The sequence below is a fragment of the Anabrus simplex genome, chromosome 1 (assembly GCF_040414725.1).
Source record: "Anabrus simplex isolate iqAnaSimp1 chromosome 1, ASM4041472v1, whole genome shotgun sequence".
Lineage (NCBI taxonomy): Eukaryota > Metazoa > Arthropoda > Insecta > Orthoptera > Tettigoniidae > Anabrus > Anabrus simplex.
In genome coordinates this window covers 857,490,655-857,503,505 of record NC_090265.1, presented here as the reverse complement: position 1 = coordinate 857,503,505, position 12,851 = coordinate 857,490,655, and the positions used below count along the sequence as shown (strand labels likewise).

Sequence of the window (12,851 nt, the reverse complement as noted above, 5' to 3'; positions counted from 1 at the left end):
AAATCACATCAGATTTTGGACATGATATATATATTTTTATTTTATTTTATGTTTTAGCACTCTCTCTTCCATAATTTTAATGTATCTTCCTATTAAGCATATGTAATTAAGCCATGTATACAAAGGTTTTATATTTTATGATATTCTAATAGAATAAGTTTTAAGTTTGTCAAAAATGTTCTAATAGTTCTTAAGTCATTATTTAAGTAAATAACAATTATTCGAGATTCAGATTTGGCTGATGATGCTCTGTAAGGGAGCGAAACATGTCCCATATATAACTTTTGAACTAATGAAGTTATTTTAAATGTGACAACATTATAATGTATTGAACAGGTGGATTCATAATAAAACTTTATTATTGTATATCAACAGATTTCAATACGGATTAAAACATGAGATTAGTCCCTTGGTTAAGAGTCGGACACACTACTCTACATCACATGGCTAAACTACCATGCCAAGGGAATTAACTTGGAATGTTATTGCTCTTTCTTTACTTTATTACCAATGGTGGTTCTTGTATGTTAGCTAGGTGTTCATCTCACACCAATCAAAAATACACTTTTAATCCAATAAAATACTTCATCATCATCTATATTCATTTCAAATATTCTGCCTATGAGAGTGTATGCTTTCAGAGGCTAGCAGGGGCAACTCAGTTCTTTATGCGCTTTCTAGGTATTTGTGCTGCTGGTTTCAGGGAGTAGTCCCAATAGCTTTCAGGTGAGAGGGGAAGAGAGGTCATTTCTTACTATCATAGAAAAACAAATGTGATGTCTACCCAGAGTCCGAGGCCTGGTAAGCACTGCCAATATGGTAGTAGTCTGTTGATAGCTTCCTAATTAAGCATGCCATTTATTTGATTATGCTTTACTTTTCATGCCAAGTAATCCTTTATTTTAATGTTAATAGAAGTTTGTGGACATTAAAAACAAATCTGATAACAGCCCATACATTTTATTTATCATATGGCAGAGAAATAATTACAATTTAATATCTGTGTTTCAAAAACCTCTGCTTTTAACATTCTGCAATTTGGAAAGGCCTCCAATACACTGCCTGGAGAAGCTGTGTGGATGGTTTTAAAGTGCTTTGGCTACCGTGAATATTTTGTAGGACTAGTCAGAACACAATGGTATGGTGTGGTTGGACAAAGTTGTGGGAGGTACAGCAGATGGGAAACAGGGTGAAAAATCAGGTTGTTTCACTAAAGGGAAAGTCCTCTTAGTTTTAATTACTGTGTTTTATGGGGTGACAGCAACTCATGATGATTACTTTAAATACTTAGGTGTTAATTTAAGGAAAGGCCTTCATTGGGGCAAATTTGTAAATGGGATTGTAAATAAAAGTTACAGTTTAATTTGATTATGAGGGTATTTATGGGGTTGTAGTAAAGATGTGAAGGTGAGGTCACTGGCAAAACCCCAGTTAGAGTATGGCTCCAGTGTACAGGACCCTCACCAGAATGACTTGATTTTGGAAATGGCAATCCAAAGGAAAATATCATGATTTGTTCTTTGTGATTTCCAACAAAAGAGTAGTGTTACAAAAATGTTGCGAACTTTGAGCTGGGAAAATTTGGGTGTAAGGAGATGAACAGTTCAACTAAGTTCAACTAAGTGGAATGTTCCAAGCTGTCATTGAAGAGATGGTTTGGAGTCACAATAGTAAATGGTTAAGATTGAGTGGAATATTTAAAAATATGAAAGATCATAATATGAAGATAAAAAGGAATTAGGATTGGAATAATTTACCAAGGGAGATGTTTGATAAATTTCCAACTTCTTATCATTTAAGAATTTTTTTTTTTTTTTGTTAGAGGATTGTCATATTAACACACAGAAGGTTTTCAGTGAACAAGGATGGGAAAAGGCTAGAATTGGGAAAGTAGCAGCTGTGGCCTTAATTAAGGTACAGCCCCACCATTTGGCTGGTCAGAAAGTGGGAAACCATGGAAAACCATCTTCAGGGCTGCCAACAGTGGGAATCAAACCCGCCATCTCCTGAATGCAAGCTCACAGCTATGCAACCCTAACCCCATGGCTAACTTACTCGATCATTTAAGAAAATACTAGGCAAACAAGTGATAGGAAATCTGCCACCTGGGCGACAACCCTAAATGCCGATCAGTGGTGATTGTTTGACTGATTGTTCTGTATCAAAATGTATATCAGGAGAATTCCCAATTACTAATTGGCTTAAGCAAGGCTGCATCCTACCTCCTACTCCTTTTGCCGCGTAACTGAATTACAGCATGCAGATCGCAATGCTCCTCCAGCTTGTACACTATGGATCTGTAATTTTTATTTACAATCCCATTTATATGAATGCTCTGATCTAATCATAAACACTTGGAAAACTAAGCTTCTTGTGCAATCTGCCCCTGGAACTACTTTCCAGGATCTTAATATTACCATCTCAAAAACGTCTCGAAAACAAGTATAATGATGAAGGCTATAAATAGCATTTCTGGCAGTTGCAAATACACAAAAAGTAATTAACAAAGTATAAATGAAGTATTTATGCCCATATTTTTCTATCTCCTTATTTTCATTTTGTTTTTTATGAATGAGGGTTATTTAACTGCTGCTGACTGGTCTTCAGTTAGTAAGTGTATATATTCTGCATGGTAAATGGGTGATAACAATATGTAATGTTCTAAATAGCATTTAGCTTGTTGCTGCTTTTGTATGACTCACTTTTTACTAGTAACTAATCTAACCATTCATTTTACATATATCTGTTTATTTATTGATGAGCCTGATGTTCATTCTGTCAATTTATTAAACCACTAGTTCTCATATAGTAGCTACAGGTATGATGTAAATTAATTTAATGTTATAGGCTCTTTAAGACTGATTTTTACAGGATGATTGTTGTGGTTAATTCATTTCTAGAAGTACTGATTAAATGACTTATTGTGGTATATGTAGAAATGTGTTATGAGAGTGCAATTATACATATCTGATGCAGTTTCCTTGTCTTACATTCATCAGTTGGAGCAGCAACAGAGGGTAACTGAGGAAAAGTTTTGTCTTCTACTATGCTCTGTTTGATGAAACTTTTTCGTAACTACTTAGGATATCTATGTACTTCATTTTCAGAACAGCAACATATCCATCTACCATCAGCCAAGTTTATCTAATACAACTTCTTTTGAGATATTAAGTTGTCAGGTTGCTAACCTGTAGAAGGTAACATAAGGAACGAACCACTCGATAACAGATTTATCATTTTCAATTGAGACAGAATTTGAATGTCTTTTCCACTGTCTCCTTCATACACTGCTGTTTCAAATAAATCAGCTCTGTCCTACTCCTTATCAATCCAAATAATTCTACATCCATTTCTTCTCAGCTCCGACAAGCTCGTTTCTGCTTCCGAGCTTCATCAGAAGGGTGAGATCTACTACACTCAATGAGGAGCCATCTTGATAGAACTCGTGTCTTGGTGTGGGAAGTATGAGATATGACAAAAGCCTGATAAAAATGAAAACATGTGGTAAAAGGGGGAAATAGTATTGATGTGTTCTTTTTCTCCTTTTGTCATGTGTTCTTAGGCTGTGTTATTTTCAACTTTATTATTTATGGATTGATCTCAGATACCTAATTTTTGGATACAAATGTGTATGATCCTTAGTAAAGCACTGAACTGAGGTTTCACTGTTGTTCAAATCTTAGATTTCCATAGACATATATATGTCTAGTTTGAACAAAGAGTAGATTTGGAAAATCTACAATCAAATATTGAAAGCTGAAAGTTGAAGGGTGCTCAAGTGAAAACAGTAGGTAAAATAACAAGGGTCATTGTAGTACTGGTAAACAATCTATCAATTAAATGGTTGGCTGGAGTAGATGTTTTAAATGTTTGTATTATTTGAATACGGGACAGTTTCCCACCCATGAAGCCGAATGTGATCTTAGCGCATTTCCAGTTACTGTTTGTTTGTCATTTCATTCTTAAGGTTGACCGACATAAATCTTTCTTTTTCAGGTGTGCAGGAACTTTGTACAGAAGGTGTTAATCCACCTTGGCTGCTGTATCTGTGCATTGCATTTGGAGTGATGTTTCTTATCATGCTCATAATTAACATATTCCTATGCTCTGCTATGACTTGCTCTTGTGCTCGAACAGAAGTTATAGAGAAAGAGCCAAGCATCATTGAAGACTATGATCCATATCGCAGCTGGCATGGTTCTCAGTATGGATCAAGGTATGTACAAGTAACTGTAGATTATCATTCTTCAATCATTTCTTACTCAAGGGTCGTTTTTATACCGTTGGAAGATTTTCAGGCCACACGCATGCATATTAACATATTTTTGCTACAGTACATATTTAAATGAAATTCAACTTCCCCCAAGGTATGTTTTAGCCAGAGATGGCATAGTGTCTGTACCTTTTGATGAATTTGCTATGCCAATCATGATGTCATATTCCCTGAGGTATGTTATCTTTAAAAGATCACAGAACTGAATTGAAGAGACATTATTCATAAGCCACTCACAGTTCCCTTCCCACAAGGCCTGCTAAAATTCTCTAAGTGAAATCTGCCACCTCCTCCTTCCACAACTTTCCTTCCTTATTCTTGGTTCAATTGCTGGCCAGTTCCATTGAACTTCTTGTTCTTGAGGCTAATTATAGGGAGTTATAATTACAACGAGCTGCTTGTAATTCGTACGTGATATGCGATAGGCTATCATGTTCCAGTTAACGATATTTTCCTAGAAACATCACAGATGGGTTTGCTATTCTCAAGGACAGGATTGATTTAGGGTACAAACGATAGGTGAGATTTGCATGCTGGAAAACGTATTTCCATATGTAGTCTGAGAGATAATCATAATTTTATGTGGTTATTGCTAGCCTGGTGCAGCCCTTGTAAGGCACACCCTCTGACGAGGGTGGGCGGCATCTGCTGGGTATGGGAAACTAAAATGTTTTTGTGCTGGAGGAGAGTGATGTGTGTGGTGGGAGAGTACCTGGGAGATGATTTGGCTATTAAAATAAAATTCTAGGAGAGTTTTTTTCTTTGCAATTTGCTTTACGTCGCACGGACACAGATAGGTCTTATGGCGATGATGGGATAGGAAAGGGCTAGAAGTGGGAAGGAAGTAGCTTTGGTCTTAATTAAGGTACAGCTGGTTTGAAAATGGGAAACCATGAAAAACTATCTTCAGGGCTGCCAACAGTGGGGTTCGAACCCAGTCTCTCCCGAATGCAAGCTCATAGCTGCGTGACCCTAACTGCATGACCAACTTGTTCAGTACTAAAAGAAGTGTACATGCATGTTTGATCATGGCTGAAATCTAGGAGAGTGTACCAACTTTCACGTACAGTTCTCCTATACACATTAGTTTGGAAAAGGGCTGATTTAGACTTCTTTTATCAATTGAGATAGAAGACTGGTGTCCTTGGATATGATAACTGACTTACGTGATATCAGGTGCTGCTGGTGATCATTTCATCATTCAATACTGCTAATAATAATTCCTTTGCCAGGTCAAGTAGTTCAGGCAGTAGAACACTGGCCTTCTGAGCTCAAATTGTTTGGTTCGATTCTAGCTCAGGCTGATGGTATTTGAAGGTGGCTCAAATACATCAGCCTTGTGCTGGTGGCATGTTGAAGAACTCTTGCAGGACAAAATTCCAGTACTAACTGCATCATTATTATTACTAACACCTAGCCTTTTTCCCTCTTAATAGGGGTAATAATGAAATGGTGTTTGGCTTTTAGTGCCGGGAGATCCCAGGACGGGTTTGGCTCGCGAGGTGCAGGTCTTTTGATTTGACGCCCGTAGGCGACCTGCGCGTCGTGATGAGGATGAAATGATGATGAAGACAACACATACACCAAGCCCCCATGCCAGGGAAATTAACCAATGATGGTTAAAATTCCCGACCCTGCCGGGAATCGAACCCGGGACCCCTGTGACCAAAGGCCAGCACGCTAACCATTTAGCCGTGGAGCCGGACCTTAATAGGGGTCAGAACGTGATATGGATTGGGCCAAGTTTTACGGCTGGAAGCCCTTCCTGATGCCAACCCTCTGTGTAAAGATGTATTCACTATAGCCTGTTTTTGTGGTGATTGGTAGTGTAATGTAAATGGAGAAATTGTATTAAGTCCAGCACAAACACCTAGTAGCCAAGCAAGAGGAATTAACCATTTGCAGTTAAGAACCTGGCCGGGTTGTATGGCCGGTTCGCTGACCATTCAGCTAAAGAGCCGGACAACAATAATAATAATAATAATAATAATAATAATAATAATAATAATAATAATAATAATAATAATAAAGGCTGAAATAATTTATCTTATTTGGAAATTTATTTTATTTTCCCTGGTTGTGATCATGCCATTGACTTCAAGACATCTCTTCATACAAGTATACTTACCAGGGCAGGAGCCATCACTGGTTCTAGCTAGATGTAATTTATCAGAATTTTTATTTAATCATTTTCATATCATTTCTTGGATCTGGTTTAATCTAAGAAAGTTGTTGATTGGTAAATTCTTTGAGTGGATAGCAGTTATTGAGCCCTATCTTCCATATTCACAAAAATCTCATTATTATAGGATCTGTCAAAAATGAATATAATTTTCAGAAAATATAAATAAATTTATTGAAAAAATTACCTTTTACATGCTTGAAATTTACTTTTAAGACTACACAGCAAAGTTGTCATTTTCACTGACAAATGATCAGAATAGCAATTTGAAATGTCATTTGTATGCCTAAATACTGTTTTAAATGTCTTCCATATTCCTATTCTTCAATAAGTAAAAACTATTCCTCATCACTAATTTTGAGTTACTGCAGCCATAATTACTGTATATTACTATATTACCTCAAAATATGAATACCAAATACACTTCTATCCTTTCATTTCAAACTAGCATGGTTAGGTTTCAGCACTTAGCAATACATAAGCTAAGGCTACATTGCTGGAGGTTAGGAATAGGATGTGAAGGTGGAGACTACAGTATGATGTATAGTGGCTCTGTTGCCATGTTGTTCGCTTCACACTTATTAAATTTTCATCAACTTAAACAAAAAAAAAGGTAGTTAAGAACTACACTGAGGTTTATTTCACTGTAGATGAAAGGAGGGTCCATTTCTTAATCTTTCACTAAATGGTGGGTGTGTTCTTAGATTTGGTGGAGACATAATCAGTCAGCAGGATGCATACTAAAAGGGTCTATGTAAGTATGTATGTTGAGTCCTCAGGCCAGAGGCACGTTGGATCCTCAACAGTTATCATAAAAAGCCTAGGTGTCACTGAAGAGGTATACTAGTGAAACAAGGAATGAGGTAGTTTCTTGTCACTTTCTTCACCAAGTCAGAAGGTGCTATCATATATATATATATATATATATATATATATATATATCTGCCAATCCCACTGAAATGCACACACCTACCGACCCTATGAATGACATTTGTACACCATTCATAACAGGGACACACTGCTTAAAGAAATATATTAATAGATAGCATTGCTTATATCACAGTCACTTCCATATCATCAAATCCAAGGATGAGACTGAGACAGGCCAATAAAAGTAACAAATTTGTTCTATGCTTCACCAGAAACAGTCCTGGCTTTAAAAGGGACTACGTGAAAGGTGCTGGGTTATCAGGATTGATGTGTATTTGTCCTTGGTGGTCATCTATCAGGCATGTGACAAGTATATTCAGTTATGCAGATATAATTTTATTACTCTGATTACATTCTGTATTATAATGAGCATTATATTAGGATAGAAAAAATGTTCCTAAATATGAGCTTCATCTACTGGGAAGAATAAAATAGAAAATCAAGCCTGAAGCATTGACAATTTGTTTATGATAATTTCTTTGACAGCCTCTACTTTTTATGATTGACTCCTCTCTTTATTAATTTCTCTAACTTGAAACTATTTTTATTTCAGGTATTCATTGAATGGCAAACCGGGTTACACATCTGGAGGTTCTACTATGAATTCAACACGTTCTATTTCAACCAACAGTGATCACTATGCAATCGTTCACTCTCGACCAGGGAGTCGGTATTCAGCACCAGGTTCTCACAAGGCAGCTACTCTTTCACATCCTCATCATCATCGTGGTCCACCATCCAATGTAGGATCACATTACTCTGGCAAGATGTGAAGAATGAAGCAAAATGAAGCTCAGCTAAGGTTACAAACCAAGCTATTTGGTGCCATCTTAACAAATTACAGGTGAACATGAGTCTTGGCCTGTAATATAATCTTTTATGGAGAAAGTGATACTTAGATTCCATATGACATTCCAAATGTCACCATTCATTCTACAGCAGCACATGATAGAAACAATTAGCTAATTCAGTGCAGTTAATATAATGTGTGTTTACTAGAATGTAATTTTTTTTTATGGAAGTGGAAGATGAACTTTTATGGTTATTATGATAGCCTTGTGAAAGGTGCATAACTGTTAGCATGTTTGAAACACAACAGTCTGTCAAATGAGTGAATGTCTTGTATAAAGTTATATGTCTGTGTGATGAGAGGATGAGGAATCTATTGAGGCCAGAAATCATGTGTGGTTTGGCCTTTTCAGCTTATAGATCACCGGAAAAAATTGACAAAATATTTGCAGAGATCATTTATAACTTGTGAAATAGTTAGCAGTGGACTTTGCCAGAAAAACAAAACAACATGTCCCTGTGCTACCTGCATCGAGAGCTAAATGTTCACGGACAATTATTTGCCTGACTCTCCTTCCTTCCATGATTTCATTAATACTGGTAAGACTTTCAGTGACCTCTTAGCTGGAAAACTCTTCATTCTGTAGAACAGGACCATGGAAGTATATCAAGCTGGTGGAAGTGAAGCACTATTTGAGATCAGTTGCGTCACCTAACATGAAGTCATGATCATTCGTTAACACTTGTAGCATGCAATGCAAAACAGCATTATTGTGAGGCTATATGATAGTGAAATAAATGGTGACGTTTATATTTCTAAGTGCAATCAGTGTTGGTTCTTCCAGGAGACTGTTATACAGGAAGGCATTGAATCCACTTGGATATCTGACAGTTCAATCCTGGCAGATTTCTGATTGGTTTAGGATAACAGACCCAACACTAGATAGTAATTGTAACAAACGAAATTAGGATTTTTAAGAGATTGTGGTTTTAAAATATTAGGCTATACAATAAAAAATATAATTATCAGGCACGGTGTTACTGGATTTTGGGATCTGGTAAAAAGATAGAACTCGTCTTCCTTTCAGATACCATTCATTCATTCATTCCATGACCGGATCATTATTAGGTAAACTCTGTTATGTGGCTACCATTCAGTGGCAGTTTCTGGCCTGGTTGCAGGTTTGTGCAACCACCACTTTTTATATTCTTTCAATTAATTAGAGATTTTAAATTATTATTTCTGAGCAGTGATTCATTCATTCAAAACTCTCTACATCACCGTATATACCGGTACATCTTGGTTTCTGTTCAGTCCAGCAGTGGTGCATATTTGCTTTGCAACCAAATGACAGATTGCATTCTCCACCTACTTGTCACGTATGTGCATCTCACTAGCTTCTGCACGGGTGATGACGTAAAGCTATTTTAATTCAACTGTGACTCAAGTGGTGCATTTTCAGAATGAATTTAGTGTCAAATTTGTTGATAAAGGAAAGATGTTAGAAATAAGGAAAGTAGGGCATCCCATACCAGTACTAAACATAGAGAAGACTATAAAAAAGTTGAAGTAGACAGTTCACATGTTATCAGTTTCTGATAAACATAATTGGATTTGAGGCGGGGTGAAAAGAACAATTCATTGTATTGTGCTTGTTATTTGGTGGAGAGGATAAATGAATCAAAGCAGGAAGGACAGATTTAAATCATCTAGCAGACAGGATAAAAAAAAAAAAAAACATTAAAACTCGAAGGCACACATTAAAAATGTTTTAAGCCTATCATTGTTTGGGAAAGTGAACATTGCTAAACAGACAGTGAATACAGAAAATCAGTGTATATGCATAATGAAAAGGTTACAAACATTAGATGTGTTAAATATAATAATAAAAAATTGCACAAGATTTTGTGGAGCATTTAAGTTTGCTCTAAGAGGACACATTGAAACAGAATGATCAACTAATCCAGGTGTGTTCAGAGGGCTTGTAAATTTCAGTGCAGAATTAGACCATTCCTTAAGGGTTCATGTAGAGAAGGCCACTGTCTTTGGGGGGGGGGACTTCTGAACATACAGAAAGTCATCGATAAGTTCACTCACATCAAAGAATATAGAATGGACTTCCTCTCTCACCTACTCTCATCTCAAGATGACATGGCAGATTGCAATACACCTTCTGACCTATAAAGTGCTTGAATCACCCTGAAGGACATAGGTTTGATTCATCATCAAGAAGTTGAATATTTTAGGAACAAGATTTCCACTCCTGGAGAGGCACATAGCCCTATGAAAATAAAGTCAATATCAGGTCCCTGACATAGGGCTAACAACTTCAGCCCACTTAGTGCTGAGGTTACAGATAGTGGAAGCCTTTACCTTCCACTCCCTCTAAAGGCCTTCATGGTCCATGAAGTGATCCAATAATTTCTCCTATTCAATTTTTTGCACTAATCATATCACAGGAAGTGGCTTGCAAATGCAAGATTACAACCAGCTACTACTTTACTTTTCACCAATTTAATTTTCTCAGTGTTAATGGGATTTTTGCCCTAATATCACCTTAATACGTAAACTGCATCACGACAGTAAAATAACTCGGCTTAACACAGGAATATGAGAAATATTTTATTTTAGAGTGGAGGAAGAAAGAAAAAAGGAAATGATTTACAAAATATCACTTGAAGGTACAGTATATTGTAAATTTCAAACTTTAAATTTTTCTTTCTTCAGTTTGCAGGATATTGTGATTAATTTTCTTAATGAGGAGTCATCATTTAAAACAATTTATAAATTATAAATGATGTGGTGGTGATAAAAATAAATAGCATTGGAGATGAATATTGAATTTTCACGACTGCATTGTAATCAAAACCGACTTTCAACCTATTAGGTTGTGTTTCGTACATTTAGTATGTGCTGAAGAGATGTTAAGTACAGAACAAAAATAGCCAACCGGACACCAGTGGGATCCGAACCCATAACCTCCCGATTTTGTGTTGGTTGCTCTACGACCTAAAAGGTTGAAAGTCAGTTTTGATTAGCATTGGAGATCTTGATTGCAGGTAGTGGTGTGTCTTTGATGAAAATGTAGACTTTTCATGTATTGCATATCAATTTCTTTACCCCCCATCTCCCATCTATAAATATGGAAGATTTTAGTAACAACAAGGGTGCCCAAATTATACATCAGAAAATTCCACTTGTTCAAAATTACTAGATGAAGGAGCTTTGATAAAACAACAATGATAATCATATTGAAGCTTCAATTTCCTGAGGATTTTTATAAAAGCATTTAATATACTTGTAAAAGTTCCAGTTGCCCTCCATAAGACCGTGCCTGGTGCCGCAATAAAATTATCTCAATTAAATGTTTACTTAAACCTATTCCTGGTTGAAACAAGAATGCATTGTGAATACATTTTATGGCCTGAGATTTTCATAAAGACTTTCTAACAGTGAGATATATATATATTACTCACAGCCTGACTGCTATATAAACATAATAATACTGTAACAATCACATAGTCCAAGAAACTGATATCTTCGTCAATTTGAGCTTAATGGTGCTGCAGTAAAAATTCCCAAGGTACAGGATTGTCCAGCAGGAGCCTACCAACATTTAAGCTATTTCATGCTTCTTGTTTTATTCATAACGAATTTGTATATACAGTAAAAAAGAGCCTTATATTTTAAAATAAATGTTAAGAATGTTTGTAGCAAGAGATGATGAACTTTAAAGTGTCTGTATATTAATATATATTGTCAATACAAATATTTTAACAATTATTACTTCTGTAGTTTCAGTGCACCATTATGTTTTATGTCACAATTTACACCTTATCTGAAAATATCCTTAATCCTCTGCCTTTTTTTTTCTTTGCTTCTAAATAAAAATCTGCATATCGTGCATCCCTTCCAAATCATAGCAGAAGTGTTACTTTCAAGGCAGAACAAAAGGCTGCAGCTGGCCAAGACGGTAAAAATTGCCCTCAAGTCGAATCAGACCAGTCCTTAGCCCTTTATTAGAGAAACATTCACGCCAATTTGTAAACTACTACACGTAGGCCTACTCTAAGAGGAGGTATCAACTTGAAAGTGGAGGTATAGTCTAAGTGCATCTCTGCAAACATGAGAGTAGACAAATTCTGCTAAATATCAGGGATATGTGGGGCATACATTGCAGTTTATTGTTTATAATTTAATAATTTGGTAAGAACAAATAGAAATATTTGTGAACATCCTTTTCATATGGTAGGTACCATAAAATGAGGTAATTTCAATCAGGTGGTGTGAATCTGATAATTTATGTATTTTTTTCAAGAATATTGGTACAATATTGTAACAACAGTGTCGTAGCTGATCAGCATTTTTAGTTCTAGTCGAACTGTTCTGCAATAATGATACATTGAAGTACAAAGTACCAACAATTATCACTGTCAGCAGATGTTTCTCAGATGTGCTGCATTTGTAAAAAGAAGACAGCAGTCAGATAACTTCCGTTACTGACAAGTACACAGTTGCAGAATTGTGAAATTATGATAATTTTACTTTCATTCAAACATATAAGAAGCCTCCTGGCTCAGACGGCAGCGCATCAGCCTCTTACTGCTGGATACCGTGGTTCAAATCCCGGTCACTCCATGTGAGATTTGTGCTGGACAAAGCGGATGTGGGACAGG

General features: G+C 36.2%; 1 protein-coding gene across 1 annotated transcript in view; it reads left to right on the top strand.

The window, feature by feature from the left end:
* Positions 1-11,961, top strand: part of LOC136857639 (uncharacterized) — a 337,721-nt gene extending 325,760 nt beyond the window's left edge. Inside the window, exons 8-9 of the mRNA XM_067136444.2 lie at positions 3,997-4,216; positions 7,939-11,961. Coding sequence (XP_066992545.2) covers positions 3,997-4,216; positions 7,939-8,158 — 440 coding nt within the window. The 3' untranslated portion in view covers positions 8,159-11,961. The remainder of the gene's footprint in view (positions 1-3,996; positions 4,217-7,938) is intronic.
* The last annotated feature ends 890 nt before the right edge of the window (positions 11,962-12,851 follow it).